At 39.3% G+C, this 17,493-nt stretch overlaps 1 protein-coding gene across 1 annotated transcript in view; it reads right to left on the reverse strand.

Moving 5' to 3' along the window:
• Positions 1 to 2,949: 2,949 nt before the first annotated feature.
• Positions 2,950 to 17,493, reverse strand: part of MND1 (meiotic nuclear divisions 1) — a 42,440-nt gene continuing 27,896 nt past the window's right edge. The window contains exons 7-8 of the mRNA XM_008493792.2: positions 4,715 to 4,759; positions 2,950 to 3,204 (exon numbers count right to left, since the gene is read on the reverse strand). Coding sequence (XP_008492014.2) covers positions 3,098 to 3,204; positions 4,715 to 4,759 — 152 coding nt within the window. The 3' untranslated portion in view covers positions 2,950 to 3,097. The remainder of the gene's footprint in view (positions 3,205 to 4,714; positions 4,760 to 17,493) is intronic.

The raw sequence follows: 17,493 nt of genomic DNA on the forward strand, positions 1-17,493 counted from the left end.
AAATAAGCATCTGTTTCTGAAGATTTACCACCTCTTCTCTGGCTCTCTTTAGCTGAGGAATTTCTGTTCTGGCTGTTCCAAAATTGTGTCCTTACAGAGGACACTTTTTTCCACCAGGTTTGCTAACCAGCACCAGAAGAGTAGAATATAGAGTACAACTCCATGTCTGTGTTCTGTTCTGTACCTGTAAAACACAACTAAAACTCTACAGAAAACTGTATTCTAGAAATTCCTTGCATGTGAACTAAAGGTTTGTGCCCAAAGCATGAGAGCTGCATTCAACATTTTAAAGGTTTTGTTTATAGCTGACTGCAGCATCTACCACAAGTACAGTTACTCAGTTGCCTTTTATCGTATTTAATGTTTTTATTGCAGTTCACTATGCTTTCAACCTACAGACAGGAAGCCACAATATTGCAGCTAAAATTACACATTTGGTCATCCTCATTTCCTTCTTGAATTTGTAAAGTAGCCAAAGCAGCAAAAATTAGTAAGAAGCCCTTATCCCAACAGGTGCCACAGGAAGTTTTGGTGTACAAGCTGCTACAGGCCACAAATGACCCAAGACTCCTTGACAAGCAAAAGTTCAGCCGTGTGAAAGTGATTCTAAGAGGCAAGAGCCATCAACAAGCTCACGTGCTCAGTGTTCTGAGCAAGCCTTGAGTCAGTACCACCTCACATCAGTGGCAGATGTGTGCTCTCAAATGCAGATGTGCCAAGGAGCTTCTGACATCTGCCTGCTGGTACAGAACAGATTCACAGAAAAAAACAAGACATTTCACAAGGAAAAAAAAACCAAACCAAAACAAAAAGAACTTGAGAGATATTCTCCAAAGAGCAGAAAAAGCTTTCTTTAGTGTTTCACAGCTCAAATCCAAGAGTAAGAACACCCAACCAAGCTATGCGTGTATCAGTGCTGTGGTTTGGCACCATCACTTTGGTGGATGGCAAGAAACACGACTCACTCACATTAAGCTTTCACCTGGTAGCAACTAATGAGCTGCTACTTACTTAGGAACACATTAAATGTTAAATCTCATGGCTTGGCTTTGCAACCGAAGATTTCAGAAGGGGTCTCACCACTCTTGCTGCAAGAGTGCTGATGTGGGACAGGCAGTGAGGTTGCAAAAGGCCCAGCAGAGTCTCCTGTGAGGGGATGGCCAAGGCACAGCTCTTTCTGCGCTGTCTTTTCTTCTCCAGACTGATTCTGTGTTCTCAAAAGAGGCAGCAGTGCTAATGATGGTGTCTCCATGCATCCCCACTGGAGGCCAGAGTGGAGCGCTGCTGGCAGTCAATATGGCCAAAGCTGGGGGATTGTTTCAGACAGTCCTTGTGTTTCCTCTCTGGGGCTCCTCTGTTGTGGCAGCCGGTGCCAAGTTCACCACGGAGCACAATCTTAGGGAGGTGGTGATCCTCCATCCTGGAGACGTGCCCTGCCCAGCACAGCTGTGTCCTCAGTAGCATGGCCTCAATACTGGTGACCCTGCCTGTTCAAGGACAGGGACACTGGTCACACAGCCAGTCCAGTGGATGTTTAGGGTTGTACAGAGGCAGCACTGATGGAAGTGTTCAAGGAGTTGCAGGAGGTAGTGGTAGATGCCCCATGATTCAGACCCATATAAAGCAGTAGACAGTACAGTGGCACTGTAGGTACTGATCTCTGTACTTTTCTTCAGGTGCTTATTGCTCTAGATTCTTTTATGAAGTCTTCTGAATGCTCTGTATGCCTTTGCTAATCTATGCTAAATATGGGATATATTAATAACAAAATTTTTCCCAACACAGAAAGTGGAACATCTCCATTGCAACAGTTTTGTAAGGATAGTGACATTTCACTATGCACCAGGCATCACACACGTTTCCTTTAGGCAACAGATAACTTGGCTAAGCTACCTCTGGAAGAGCAAAATCTTCCACTTGGTATCTTTCCAATAACTTTGCTGCCTTTATAGATGACAATACCAAGGGGCACACATAAAATCCTTGGATTTTAACACACACTGAGCTGCTAGAAAGCATTTTAATTGGAAAGGTCACAGGTGGCAGGCTTCTGAGCCTATCTTCAGCTAAACGTCACCTTTTAAGCACAACTCTCAGCAGATATGACATAAAAGTATGACACCTTCCAGTGATACACACACTTTACCTTGCAGCAGGCCCACATGCCTCCTTAAGCTAAAGTGTACAAATCCCGGAGCTGTATAGCAGAAACGTGGTCTCACAATCCACAGGTGTGGCAGGCAACAGACCAGGCTCTACTCTCCACTCCTCTTTTTGTAGCCAGGGACTGATCCGAGCTGGAAACCAGGGGCTGATACATAGCGAGTTGCTTGTGAAATTTCAAACAAAAATGAGACACTCTGAAGTTTGTTATTGTTTTGGTTGGCTATGTTTTCAGCCATAAACCCAAAGATGGTCAATTTTGAGCAGCAAACTGAATTTGGTTTCTCTGCATCCTAAATCTTGGTTGGACTGTGGTGCGATGGGTGCATGGGTGCTCCTTGCTCCCTCTCCTATCTTGACCAGAGAAGCTTTGCCAGTGACAAATCCAGGAACAGATTTAGCTCTGATGAACTTGTATTTTCCAACAAGAAACAAATTTTTTTCCACTAAGCTTGCCTGCAGTTCTAGCAACACGGTAAAGAACAATTCAAAATCAGACCTTAGCCTTCCCACTCACACCCTTACTGTCTCCATGTTCTACTAAAGGATTAGTCTCCCTTCTACTTCATTGTTGAGATGAGGGAAAAATTAATTTCATTCCATTTTGACCCCTGCTGTTTCCACTCCAAAGGCCTTCAATGTGTTTAAACATAAATGCTTGGAGATTCCACCTCTTAGTCCTACTTCCAGTTAGGTAAAGACAACACCAAACTCAGGACTTGCTCATTCTTACTCTGTCTTACAGAAGTAACAAACTGAGTACAAGGAAAAAAAGGAAATGCAGCAAATATTTTTAGAATTTTATTAACCTTAACAGAAACTGCAAACTAAAGGGTGGTCAGTTATTTGGAGGGGATTCAGATACACATTTAAACGCCAACTGAGCATATTTAACAAACTATGTACAATTGTGTCAGCCATCAGCTGCTGAACACTAATCAATATAATCTAAATCTTCTGGGATTCCAAAACTTTTGTCAATTCTGCTCTCTTCAAATCCAAATTTACGTTTGGCCCAGGACTTTATTGAAAAGATGTTATCTGTAAACAGAATAAAAAACCAAGTTTTGAATATTTAGGCAAACATGAATTAGTCTTGGCTAACACAAAATCTTCCTATTTGCATTATTTCTGTGTATTAGAAAAAAAGAACATAGTGGGGGCACATCAATATTTAGATCAGAACAGAAAGCACAAGGCTTTTGTTAATGATCTACTTTTTACTCAGCACTAAGTAAAAGATTTCTGCTCTTTTGGAGGTTACCTTTATCTTTTCTCTCTCCTCTTCTGTGAGAAAGCTGAAAGCTACAATTACAATGTAAGCCTGCTGTAGAGTGATGGGGTAAGCACGACTATGCATAACAAGCATTTCATAGGTCCCTATAGGTCCTTCTTTAACTAGATACCTACTCAGTGACAGTCTACAACCACAAAAATCACATTAAAATTAACTATAAGGTCCCTTCTAGTCCTGTGCATGTCTGTTCAGATAATGCACATTGTTTGAAAGTTAAAGAAACATTCAAATGCTTCATTTTAGTCAGCACTTGTTTAAGCATCACATTACTATTATTTTAGCATATACCCTCCCTTCAATTTAACATAATTTTTTACTGCAGTATTGATGAAAACTCACTACATCATTACTAACACCCATAAACTGCAGCATTCCTCAAGACACAAAGCATTCTCTGTGTCTGCACAGCTTAGAAATATTTTTTTCCTTTAACCATCAGAAATTTTATTTGAAAAATTGTCCCTTCAGAAGAAAAATGTTACAGCATATTAACATAATTTTCTAATTAAATAGCAAAGCACTTTCTGCAGGCTGGGGCATAGTTCCTTTAACTGTCTGAAAAACCTGAGAACAGCAGCCTGTCATCAACAGAAGCAAGCCCTGGCAGCAGTACTCCCAAAAGTTATTTTCAAATAACTAACTTTATTCCCCCATTTGCAGTAAACAACCCAGTGTAAATGAAGTTATAAAATAACAATAGTCACTAGACTGTGACAATGATACCCTGATGCACTTGGTATAACCAATGATAGTATGAAGTCCATCAGCAGTAAATTCTAAATAAAAAAATACAAACCAAGTTCTAAATATTATTTTAAAAAGGACATAGATATTGCTTGCTCTGCAAAATGGAAATATAAAGCAATATAGCAAAACTAAACAACAATGTAAAATTGAGTTATATATCCATATTATAGTTAGCACAGTAACCTTCCTCAAAATGGTGCAGCACTCTACCAGAAGAATGTAAGAAAACTCAACCAAGAAAATGAATTGCATGTTTTATCTTGTGTGCAAGATAGCAGCAGCAGGACAAGTATGCCAAGTGAAGTACCTCAGTTACTAAACTGAGAAAATGTATTCTTATTTGAATCATGATAATTTATAAGCAAAATGTATTCTGTGTGCTTTCAAAAGTGAGGGCTATCCTACAACAAGTCCTAATCAAATTTAAAATTCTTAATAATGAATTGGTCTTTTACTGAGTTTGCTCACAGCCTAAAGCTGTGTTAAGAAATATAAATGCATACACACCAGTCCATCTATTGGCTGCCTCCTTGGCTACTTTGTTTCTCTGACCTGAAATAGAGAAGAAAACAATAATTAAATAACACCATACAGCAGAGCACAATCATGCCATAAGTTCAAAGCACAGAGATTAAATTTTATTGATGTCATTTTTAGGGAGTCACACAATATAAGGAAGTTATTCTGCTGTGTCAAAACCCTTCTTCTCTTTTCCACTTGTAAAGTTCCAGCAAGCACAAAGCTAAATTAAAGAAAAACAGGAGCAAAGAAACATTAAGATACTACATGAACAGCTATGAGTTTTTGAAGTGTATTTTGAAATAAAATAATCCTAGTTTGGTTTGCCTCAGGGCTTAATTGTCTCTACCAAGGTTAGAGGTACGTAGCTTGAGGATACTAGAGGCAACAGAGATGGAAAATATTTTGTACTACTCTCTATACATAAGTACTCCATCACATAGGTATGCATGACTTAATATAGACATGGGTAGCATTAATCTATCACATTAATCCAAAATATCATATTTATCATATTACTCTGGAAGTTCTCACAGGCTTTAAGAACCCCCACAATGACATTAAGGCAAAATAATGCTCCTGGTTGTTAAACCTGGCTTCCCTCTCTTACGATGACTCTAGATCTAAATACATAATGATAAATTACCATTGCCACAAATAGCTTTTATATAGTTTCCATGAGGCAAAACAGTATCAAGAAGAATTCATGTCAGATCACCTTCCTCCCATTAAAGTAAGTACTGAATTAAATCAAGCAGGTTGGTTTGTAACGTGGGAATTTATCAGAATCATTACGGTTCTCACGCCTACGCAGAGCTTACTTATTCCAAGTCAGTCTTGTTAGTACTTGCATGATAATATTCATTTGAATGGTCAGCATGAAATTTGTCTCCAGGGGTAATGCGAAGTGAATGCATGATCAGGTATCCATTGTTATAAAGATTATACTTCAGGCAAAATTAAATTATGTTGAAAAATCATCTGCTCGTATTCAGGAAGCGAAGCACTCAGGAAGCTAAGCACTCATTATCCTATCCTTAATACTTCAGTAAGTGATGTGAATTAATGTTTTAATCAGAGTAAAACATCATCCAAACAGCACAGTTTCTAGAAGTGGCCTATAATTAGAAAGCTTGGGCATAGCATGAAGAAAAGCAAAAAAGAATGATGAGCAAAAAAAGGGATTTTTTTTTTCTTTCTGTCTTGAGGGAGATGCTCCTTTCCTTTGCTGGCTGATTGTTGCCACCCCTCCTTGTTCAGTGCCAGGATTGGCAGCACTGACAACATGCTGGCAGCTACTGGCATTTTGAAAAATATACATAAAGCAAGTGTGCAGAGTAAGGGCTTTCACTGGTCAAGGTTTTAAATGTGTTACCCATGATACTCCACTCAGCATTTTTCTGAAACTCTAGAGTAAAACTGGAAGGCTGTATTTGACTCCAAGTACTGAAGGCTGAAGTGAAGAAGGGGAGGAGGATGGAATTAAACTCCGTGGATTCAGAGCTACAAGGTGACAACATCCTAATGGCAGGGGAGCCAACTCAGTCCCCAGTATCTGCCAAGACTTCTGTGAAGTCTCAGCAGACCTTTGCTTTGCTAGAAGTAGCTCAGCAGCTGAACCCAGCACTTCTGCATCACACAACAGCTCTAAGTTCCTGCAGCTTCAAGCAAGCAGCACTCTGCTTAAACCACAATGACCTTATGGCACAGTGCATCAAAAAAACAGAGGCAGCATGGTGCATTGACACCCTTCCAACACTGCTTAAGAATGCTAAAACACACACATGCTATCATGTGTTTTTCAAACGTGACTTACCTCTGTCAAAGAAAAGGCTGAAGTGACCAACAGATACTGGTTGGGCAACAGAGTGGTTAGAATGGCAGTGGCTACCTGTAACTGAGTACAGCTAGAGATGAAATCATGGTAGTAAGAGCAGGAAGATAGAACTGGGAAGTCCCACAGTGGGGCAGCACCTTCAATGACTTAAATAGCAGAGAAATAACAGAAAAACAACCAAATAAAAAATTCCTGAGAGTGAAAGTTATATGAATAAAATGGAAAAATATTTTAACTGATCACAGACTGGCAGCAAGGTGTCATGGTATAAGTGTGGAAGGATCACAAGTGGAAGCACAACTTTGGGATGGGGAAGGTGACATTCAAACAATCTGGCTGAATATGAAAGAAGAAGATGCCTTAGTTCTTCAGAGGCTGGGTATTCAAGTACCTGACATTATTCCACTGGCAGGAGGCTCAGGACTGGGGAAACAAGACACTTGCAAAGCTTCAAGCACATGACATCCCCAGGGAATGCATTCACAAGAGGCCAGTGCAAGTGTGCTTGCATTTGTTGCTTGTGATTTCCCGTTTACACTGACTGTTCCACATGCCCGTGTACACAATAGCACCAGAGGGATGCAGGTGTGGGTTTATTCTGCCATGCTGAAAGCTGCTTTGACCATCAGGCATATTACATCCACAGCAATGCCAGGTAGTCTGGCAAGTTGCAAGGCACTCACATGTTCCTCATGTCCAGCCTGAACAAGCTCAGGAAACAAGAGACAGCTGCACTGTCTCTTGACATTGAGTGAGACTGAGACTGTCACTGCCACTGCTGCAGGATGGGGCTGCAGTCTGCTAAACCATTAATTCTTCACTTAAAACTTCCCCTTACGTTTCCTTTTTTTAATTTGGGATGAGAGGAACACAGCTCATACCTCATTCATCTGCAGAAAGTATTATGTCATCATCTCAACTGTTGCATCATGGTTATGGATTAATCATTTAGCCATCTGAAGGCAATAATTAAGTCCCCTGGATCAACTCTTACCCACAACTCTACTGTAGTCTTGCCTTCCTGCTGTAACCAACATCAAGGAGAAACAGGCATTGGGAGTTATGGACCTGCATCACCTGAGGACATCAGCTACATCTGCATCACTGCCAGCATCTTCCAGTAGTCCCCCAAAACGATCACAAATTGAGGACAAATTGAGGACAAATTGAGGAATCAGCGCCTTAAGTACTTTCTGGAAATCTCTTCTAGTGGTTTGTTGGAAGTTTCATGTGTTGTGTCACCTACATGTGAACATGTATGGAGGGTGAGGGAAAGGAAAAGTAGTAAATCAGATATCCCCCAGACACACACACTTTATGTACTGATGTAACTCGAAATCATGGTACTACTTCTAACTCAATATTCTCTAGCTCCACAGCATCACAGAGCCATTGGCTTCCCAGTTTTTAGACTACACTGAAAAAGAAAGTTTAAGATGTGAAGAAGAAAATGGCACAAGAACCTAAAAACATAAATATATCAATGAAGTATTATGAGACAAACTATGTGAGGAGAAGCTGAGACAGCACTGAGGGCAGCTGGCTAGTTGCCAGAACTACTCCAACCATTGGGTCCCAAGCTCAGCTGGGGTCCTGTTGATTCTCCTGCTGAACATAACTGTTCTATCAGAACTTGATTTTTGGCAGGTACCAAGTAGTCCTTCAGTATGGAAGCTGTGCAAGACCATGAAAGGGCCAAACATACAGAAGAGGTGAGCAATACAGGAGGCAACGTATGCTCCAGATGCTTCCAGATGCTCTCATTACCACTATTTCTGCACACAGGCTGACAAAAGATACAGTTGCTGTCTGGAAGCAACAGAATAGCCCATTTTTTTCCTGGATATTGCATATTTATTTCACTAATTTGTGAGGCAATGCATCAATCAACTTCCTGCTCCCCCACCTGCAGCATACAAGTCATTCCCTTGGCTGAGACACAGAGCCTTATTCTCCACTGACCACTTTCTGACACACTTGGCATTTTTTACACAGGAGAGTGGAAGCTTGCATTTTCTCTCCTGATCTGAACAAATCCAGCCACTGTGTGGTCAGAAACACAAGTCCCACAGGCAGCATGGCCTGCAGCACTTAGTCTGTTGTATTAGCAAAACACACTGGGAAATGTGCCCTGAAGAGTGAAAGGCTATGGGTCCAAGAGATAGCTCTGCCCAGTCCTCATGGAATTCTCTTCTCCCTCAGGTATCCATACCCCAGGTATCTATAGAGAAGTGCAGAGAACTGGAAAAGCCCACATTCTGGGAACTGAACCACTGTCTGAAGCATTTGTGATTGTCCTTATCACAAAGACAATCCTCTGTATTCCCTTAAAGGAAAGCAAAGGTGGGAAAGGAAGGCCCAGCAGCAGTGAATGTCTAAAAAGAAAGTGAGGGAGGGTTGGAAACATGTTTTTAATGCAGGCAAGTGACATCCTAGCAATGACCTGCAGGGATTCAGCAGCAGGCCACCAGACAGCTGACAGAAGGGCACAAGAACAGCTGTAGGAGGTGCAGCAAGAAGTGTTGGACAGCAAATGGACAGCACCTGGCTAAGAGTAAAGGCAAGCAGCACAAAACCTTAAGACAGACAAGTTTTGACCAAATCTGAACTGCACAATATATGTGGACTCCAATCTTAGCATGGTCAGGCCAAGTTGTTTCTGATCTGACTCAGAAAGCCTTACTGTCATTCACAGCATGCTGCCAAACTACTGCCTCTTCTGTACTCTTTTCTTTCCTCCTTCCCCCAGATTTGCTCACTTTTTTCCTCTGGAAGGGGTGGTGGTAGGAATTAAAGGTCCTACTTGTGATTTCAAAATGAAATGGGCAAAACCTGTTGAAGCCTTACATATTTCCACAGAAGGGAAAGACCACCACATGCCTCATCAACACAACATATATGTTCCAGGAGACTCTGTTAGCCTTCAGACTTCAGATATTTCTATAGGTGAAAAACAATTGCAACAGCAACAACCACCACCATCTCCTCACAAATATTTTTCAAATCTACTTTCAAGTTCTTTCTAAAAATTTTTAAGTCCTGAACATACCATAAACGGAGCACTAAGTAAAAAGTCACCAAACAGCATTCAAATTCAGACTGTAAAGGTACCATATTCCAGCTCTGATAGCTACACTGGAAAGATCTCAACAACCAGAACCAGCTCACGACCACCTACAGACTTGGAAATGAAGAAAGAGCAGTAGCATTCTTTCCTCTCCTAGCTTCTACTCTGGCATTTCCAGGATAAATTTGATTATTGTAAGTAATCTTTTTAAGTGTAAACATTTTTTTAGGTCCAAGAACCTCTATTTCTACAGAATAAGAAAAGCTACTTATATTAATAAAACTAACATAGTTTGGTGCTGGTTTTGACCTACCACAACTAATGCCACAAGAATATTGTATGAATTTTGTTACTTAAACACACGACTGAATATGAAACTAGCACCTTTTCAAGGAGACAGTCACTCATCAGCAGAAGGGATTGTTAGCAGATACATACAAAATATAAGTGCAGTCTTCAGCATGTGTGTGAGGGAGTAATTTTACAGTGTGAATTGCAATTCTTATGCATGAAATGCAGAGAACAGCTGCAAATGTTCTCAGGGGCCAGTGAGGATTATTAGCCCGAAGATTCCCAATCTTTCTCATGAAATAGTTCAGGGTAAACAAATTGCATTAAGTGGATTTGAATTCCAGTAATAATTCTGCATCCACTAGACTGAATTTAAATATGAAAAATGACAACTACCATAAGAATATTATGTGAACTTGAATCTCTACTGACTTCTCTGCCTTGCCTTCTGTAGAGTTACCCATTCTCCTGCTCAAAGGTTGCCCTGATTTTAGAGAAGACTCATTTACTTTGCTATCATCACACTGTGACAGACTTGTGCTTCCCTGCCTCACTTGTAGAAGCCTCACAATAATACCCAGTGATGCACAACTTCCAAAATCTTTCCTGTTAATGAAAATGTCTCATGCAGCTAGAGAGTCCGTCTCTAAAGGCCATGGTAGAAGGTGAACACAGAAATTCTATACCTGTCATCCAGAGGGAGTTAAAAAGCTAAGTGCCTAGTAACTCCTGCTGACATGCCCATCCACACACTGACACCAGAGGCCCTGATCAAGAGGCTGCAGCTTGCCACTGAAGATTGATCATGGCAATTATCTGATCAAGTGGCTTCTGTTAAGTCCATATTCAAGTCTGGAGACTCTGTAGTCCGCAACATTGTCAACAGGGTAACTCACAACATCACAAGAACAGCTTTAGAAGAAGGTTTTGCAACCAAGTATTTAGGCAGAGAAGCCTGGATGCAACCTTTACCTTCCCCCCTGCTTCCCAAAGAGGATGCTCCTCTTCGAGGCAGAATAAAGAGCTCCTGTGTAGAAGAGTGACAGCATATCAGAATTCTGTCAGCTCCTTTGAATCCAAAATAACATCCTTCTTCCCCCACACTCCAGTATCCCACATAACACTTAGCCACATGATATTAATCAACAAGTCACAAACTCTTCAAAATTCATGCCTAAATTCAAGTTGGTGCATAGGTATGATTTCTGACTGAAATGACATCATAAATTCAACAGAATACTGACATATTATTGAATGATAAAAAGGAGTACCTCTTTTTACATGTAAGACTGAATAAACCTTCAAATTAAAAGACAAAGTGTTGACGATTATGAATTCTACTACTTATCTACAACTATTTTGAAAAGTACATAACATAAACAATTTGTAATAAAAAAAATACTCAAGAAATTTTGATACATGAATGAATTAAATTAGATTTTCTGTTGCAGAAGCTCTGTATATATATATAATGTGCTTGAAAATAAACCAGAGCAAACACATAATGTAGCCCCAGTCTTGTCTATATAGCAAGACGTGGCAGGGCATAGTAAAACTACTAATAAGCTGATCCACATCTCTGGAAATATGCTCTTAAAGGGTCTGAGATCTTTGTTAGTGTGTTTGAAAGAAGTGTCAAGACCCATCAGCAAAAGCTCCTTCTTTCCCATATGAAAAGGTCACATTGTCACATTTCATTAGGATGTACACAGTGTCCCTTTGAAAAACACTGAGCAGAATTTGTCAGACTTGCTACCAAAAAAATTCTTTTATGCAAAATACATGCTCTTGCACTTAAGCTTTGTGCATTCATATACCCACAGAAAAAGACCATTTACCTTTCAAGTACTCTACCTGAGAGCCCACGCTGAAATTTTAGTTGCATAACTACATCTATTCTTATCCAAAGAAAAGGGGGAAACTATTCACTTATAAAAGGGAAGCAAACACACCCACTTTCTGATTCACAGCTCCCTAACAAGACTTAGCCTATCTTTCAGCGCACAACTCCTCCCTCCCCACTTCATTTACTAGAAAAAGCTCTGTACTTCATACCCACAGCAAACTGCTGTTGGACTGCATTTTGCAAGGAGGCCCATCCCAGAGCATTACAGATTTTGTCCAGCTCAGGATGTCACTCAGCTGCACGCCTCCTGTGACACAGAAGCTGCAGAGAAGTGTCTGGAAGGCACTACAGGGGGTTCTTTCATCTCTGGACATGAATCAGTGAAGATCCAACCATACCTATTCCCATCTCTGAAGTGTCTGCAGCATGTTTTCAACATTTCTAGTGTTAAGAGCTTTTACAACCTTCCCAAGCAACCTAGCTCTGTGTTTGATTACTGGCATCCTTAGAATATTTTTACATCTAACTTAACACCTTCGAACCCCCCCCTCCCCAGCAATTTACTGCTGAGTTCCCCATGAGCAAGAGGGCTATTCCTTTCCTTTTTCAAAGGAAACTTAAGGAAGTAGAAACAACCAGAAGCAATCTTCTTTTAAGCCCTATTTTTGTAAAACCTTTCCTCCTAGAATGTGGCTACTCTATGTCTGCTCTTCTTGTTCTACTCTGAATTCTCCTTGGTTAGTTACATACCTCTCAAGTAGGATATACAGCAGTGACCCTGTTAGAGCTGAAGCCTCCCTAATGCCAACTCAAAGATTATTACACAAATCTCTGCTGGACATACTTCCCTTGTTGTATCTTAGTATGGTGATTTTGCTCTTCTCCACAAAAATGTCTTATATTCACTCTGTAAACTACAATAACTCTGACATTTTTTTTCAAACCCTCCATCCTTAACTATCTGCTCCAAATCATTTATGTAACAGAATACCCTTGAATGAGTATATATCCTTGCACTTGCCACTACCTATTTTAATTCATTATCTTTGCACTCTGTCCTGCTCATTGTGAAATCTCACCTTGTTCTTGGCCCATGCAATCTCTCCTGGTTTCCATCATCTGCAAATGTAATAGTACATCTTCTATTCTGTGGTCCATCTCATTAATATAAATACTGAACACATGCACAGACATGATGGACTCTGAACTTACTTGATTCTGCCTCCCCTTTTCTGATACTGAATTAGTAATGAATACAACTTGAGTACAGTTATAAAGTAGTCAGAGGTTCACACTACTGCAGTTGCATCAAGACTCTGTTTCCCTACTTTCTTTACCACTGAAAAAAAAAACTGAATTAAAACACCAGAGACAAATTTCTCCTAACTATAAAGGTCTCTTACAATTGCAAAGAGAAAACCTCTCTGTCTTCTAGGTGTTTCCAAGTTGGTTGGGCTTTTTTGGTTGTTGTTGGTTTTGTTTTGTGTTTGTTTTGGGTTTTTTTATATTCCATTATTGCCAGTGAAACTAGCTCATAAAATGCTAAAGCAAGGTAGGGAGAAAAAGCTTTGGAAATATTCTCAAATACACTACCAGTGCCAAGTTTAGTCTTGCACTCACACAACCTGCCCTGCAAAATGTCTGCAGCTAAATAGCACAGAACAAGATATCTATATTAGGAATATACACTAAGCTGTATATGGTCCCAACCTAGATAAATCCGTAACAAAAACATACTCCACTATCCCATAACTTACAGATTTCCTAACATAAGAGACTGGAAACACAGTTTTTTTAAACAAGGCAAGGAAAGATGACATTTTACAGTCTGGCAACTTAGCACTGAAGACAACAAATCAAAATCCTCATTTTCCATATGGAAATCATGCAAGTATATAAGCAACTATTAAAAAAAATCCCTTTGAACATGACCATAAGCAGTGTGAAGGAATGGTACCATATACAACTAACCTAGCAGGCCTAACACTGGGACAGAGAGCAAAATAATTATTTCACAAAAGCCTTTTTGTTTCTTGTATAAATGATCTATGGATTATGTTGCTGTTCTCTGCATGGCTTGAAACATGGCCAAATGGATTTCTGCCGAATCATTTCTAAACCAGGAAGCATCATAAATGTAAACACAAGTAGCCATTTTCCACATCCCAAGTTTTATCAAGTGTCTACCACTCCTAAGCAGATCAATAACTTTTGCCATAAAGCTTTACTGGCACAGACAATAAAATGATTCCCACATATTTCACCCATCTGCCTCTCATCATACGTATTTTTTCTGCCACTCCAATACAAACAAATAAGAAACAAAGTAAACAGAATGAATAAAAATAAGCCTTATGATCTTTAGCATTTAAGTTTGAGGCAAAGGAACTTGCAAGACTATGCAGTTTATCTAAGCAGGATGTTATACATGGTAGCTAAATATCTGATCTTACAACTGCCTCTTTTCTGAGTCTGGTTTTTTGTTGTTTTTTTTTTTAACCAGCTAAAATGCAACTTAAAATTAAAGCAAACTGCTGTAAATGGAACGTCTCCAAGAAGAAGAATCTTGCCAGAATCTGTTCGAGGTATAAATACACACATATGCATGTGTCTAAACATTTAGGACAGTTTTTCATTGCAGAGTATCCTCTTACCTGAGTCCAGACTTTATGCCAAAACACAGGGGCAGAAATTCTCTGAAACAGAGAATTAGGGCCTTCCTGCTGAAAGCTGAATGACCCTTCTGAGTTTCAGCTTCCCAGCTTCAGTCAGAAGCCTCACATTTTACTTCAAGCTTGTAAGCTTTACAACTTAGAAATAGATGTGCTGATGCATCCTGTATGTACTGGTTGTCCTTTGCTCATTATTCTTCAAGGCTGTTTTATTCTCTCTTCTTTTTAAGTGCCAGAAGCTGTTCACCTGTTTACCCACTACTGTTCCTGCCTTGTTCAGTTCTTTCCAAATCCATTTTCTACCTGGTTCAACTCACTGCAGAGTTCAGGAAGATGCCCTTTGTCACCTGATGAACTCCTAGTTGGTCAAAGGATCCCTGGGTTGCTCTTCAAGACAACTACCACAAGACAAGACAGTTCTGGGAGATACAGGACACATCTGAAGAAGATGGAGAAAGACTTCATTGGACTGTTCAGTGAAAAGAGAGATTTCAAAGACCTGAGAAGAATCCACCACCAGACATGAATATAAATACCACCAGTTCCTAACTCTAGCTGACAACTCTGACTCACTTGCTGTTACCACCAGTAGACTGCAGCAGAGGAATGAAGAGCCAAGGTGGGAAATCTTCAACCTACTTTTGTCAGGGAAGGTCCTTACACCTACCACATTCTGTTCACCAGTAACCACAGCCAGATTCCTCTCTGCAGCTCCTCTATGCAAGCTCAAAGTTTGCTCTGCTGAAAGAACACCAAGCATTTTCAATAACTGAACTGCAAACAAGCCTGCCTTCATTTCCAAGAGAGAAAGAAAACTGGAAAGGATGAAGATAAAGAAGCAGAAATGCTGCTTAAACTTTCAATTCTTACTTGCTTGCTATGATTACTGAAGAGTTCGGAGTGTTAGTGATCAAGTATACATTTGTAATTCCAGTTATTAGTGCCCTTTTTGACTTTACTTAAAAGTTATAATTTATGCTTACTGTTTTTATGTGTAGCCACAATTATATACAAGTACTTTTATAATTTTTAGAGGGAATGAGGAATAGTTATGTTGAGGTTTTATAAAGCATTTTGCTTTGTCTTTCAATGTAGCTTTCAAATAATTCATTTAATTTGCCAACCTTCCAATCAAGTGACAAGTCAAGTAACACTACAAGGAGCAAACAGAGGAAGCACAAAAGAAATAATCTTAGCTTGATGGCTTGGTGCAATTACTCAAGTAAATGTATTCTTTCTTTACTGGTGCTATATACATTCTGGTAGTCCATGATAAAAGAGCAAGAGGAGAAAACAAAAGGGGGGAGTATGTGCTTTGTAGTTTTGTTTCTGTTATTAGCAGATTGCCTGCAAGTTATGTACATGATCATAGACTAATTCTTATATCCTCATCCATTCAGGAGGATCAATACATTAAAATACAATTCTCTGATGGATGAAACTAGGTTAAAAAATGTCTGGTCTTAAATCTATTATTTTTGATATGTACATTCAATCAAGTGTCTGGTTCACTCCAAAGAAAGCGTAGATTAACTCTCTAAGGCCAAGATAAGTGTGGATGGAGAAACTAGTTTAACTTCAACAGAATGACTGATTCCTAATTGTAGATTCTTTGTTAATGGTATTGATGCATAAACTATAAAAAGCACAGCACACTTTGTCACTTGGATGCCAGGTGCATATTTCATGGTCAGTAGGTAGAAAACATCCTCTTAATTGCAAACTGAACATACTGGTTTTAGAAGTGATTAAACAAAAAACCTTCTCTCTATAGGGTTGATCAGTGCCCTATTGATTTTGGTGGCAAAGAGAACTGAGCTTAAAATTATTTGTAGACATTCACTTTTCCAAGCTAATCATTACATTTATAAAAATAGTTACCTAACAGTTCATTAACCAAAAGCACTGAAAAGGCTCCTTAGTTTAAATAACCTTGCAGATGTGTTTTCTGAATTATAGGTTTTGCCACAAAATATAGAAAGTAATTCTGTATATTACCAGTTTTTTGACAGATTTTGAGTAAAACTGATGCAACTCATTTAAAAGCCCCTCCAATAGCTAGTACAGCCTAATAATAGTTTTATTTCTTCACTACTGTTCCTGCTTTGGGATCAAGGATTATTCAGTAAGAAACCCCAATATTAATCTAGCAACATTAAATACATCTAGTAACATTAAATACATCTGAGTGCAAATAGATCTGCAAATAGATTTGAACCTAACAACATGATGAGTGTATCAACAACAAGAAAACAAAAACCAACCAACCAACCAAACAAACCCAAAACAATCAAACAAAAACCCAAACCCCAAGCTATGCACACTATAAAATCCAGCAGCTCAAATCAACATTTCCTTTTCAGCATTCAGCCTCAAGGTACTAAGATGAATGAAGAAACTGGTAAACTCAAAACTTTATTTCCCTACACTGTCTGTATACCCTGTTATAATCCATTACAACAGTTTGTCAAGCTGAAATTTTCAGCATTTAGACACATCAAAATTAAAATTTTTTTATGCACCTCCAATGAAAGACAACATCTTCCAGTGCATAGTATATATTGCACAACATTTTCATGGTATTTGGTAAATGTTTTCCCAAAATTTATGTTCATATAGCCATGTAAGTACTATTTTTAGAAAATAGCCTAACCTTGACCTGGACTGGTAGTGATGTCTCTACAAACACGCTTTCGAAGTCTCAAAAGGATCTTTAATCTATCTGGATATTTGTGGTTTCAAATCTTGTCCATTTGAACCATTTATGCCACTTGCTACATGGTAAAAAAACCCAAAGATAGCAGTAGTAAAGCAGCTGACATCAACGTTGCTACATTGAATTTGTTGTATATGGCAAATTTTTGAGAATATAGTTAGTCTAGTTATGTTCAGATTACTGTTTGAAAGGGGAAAATGAAGACATGAAAACTATCAGTAATTGGACATTCTAAAAACTTGCTAAATGAAACAGGGATGCTGACAGAAAACATCTAAGGCCAACCCCATAAATATTAGAAATCATATCACACAGAACTTGAGTCAGTACCTAACTAT

Source organism: Calypte anna, chromosome 4A (assembly GCF_003957555.1).
Source record: "Calypte anna isolate BGI_N300 chromosome 4A, bCalAnn1_v1.p, whole genome shotgun sequence".
Lineage (NCBI taxonomy): Eukaryota > Metazoa > Chordata > Aves > Apodiformes > Trochilidae > Calypte > Calypte anna.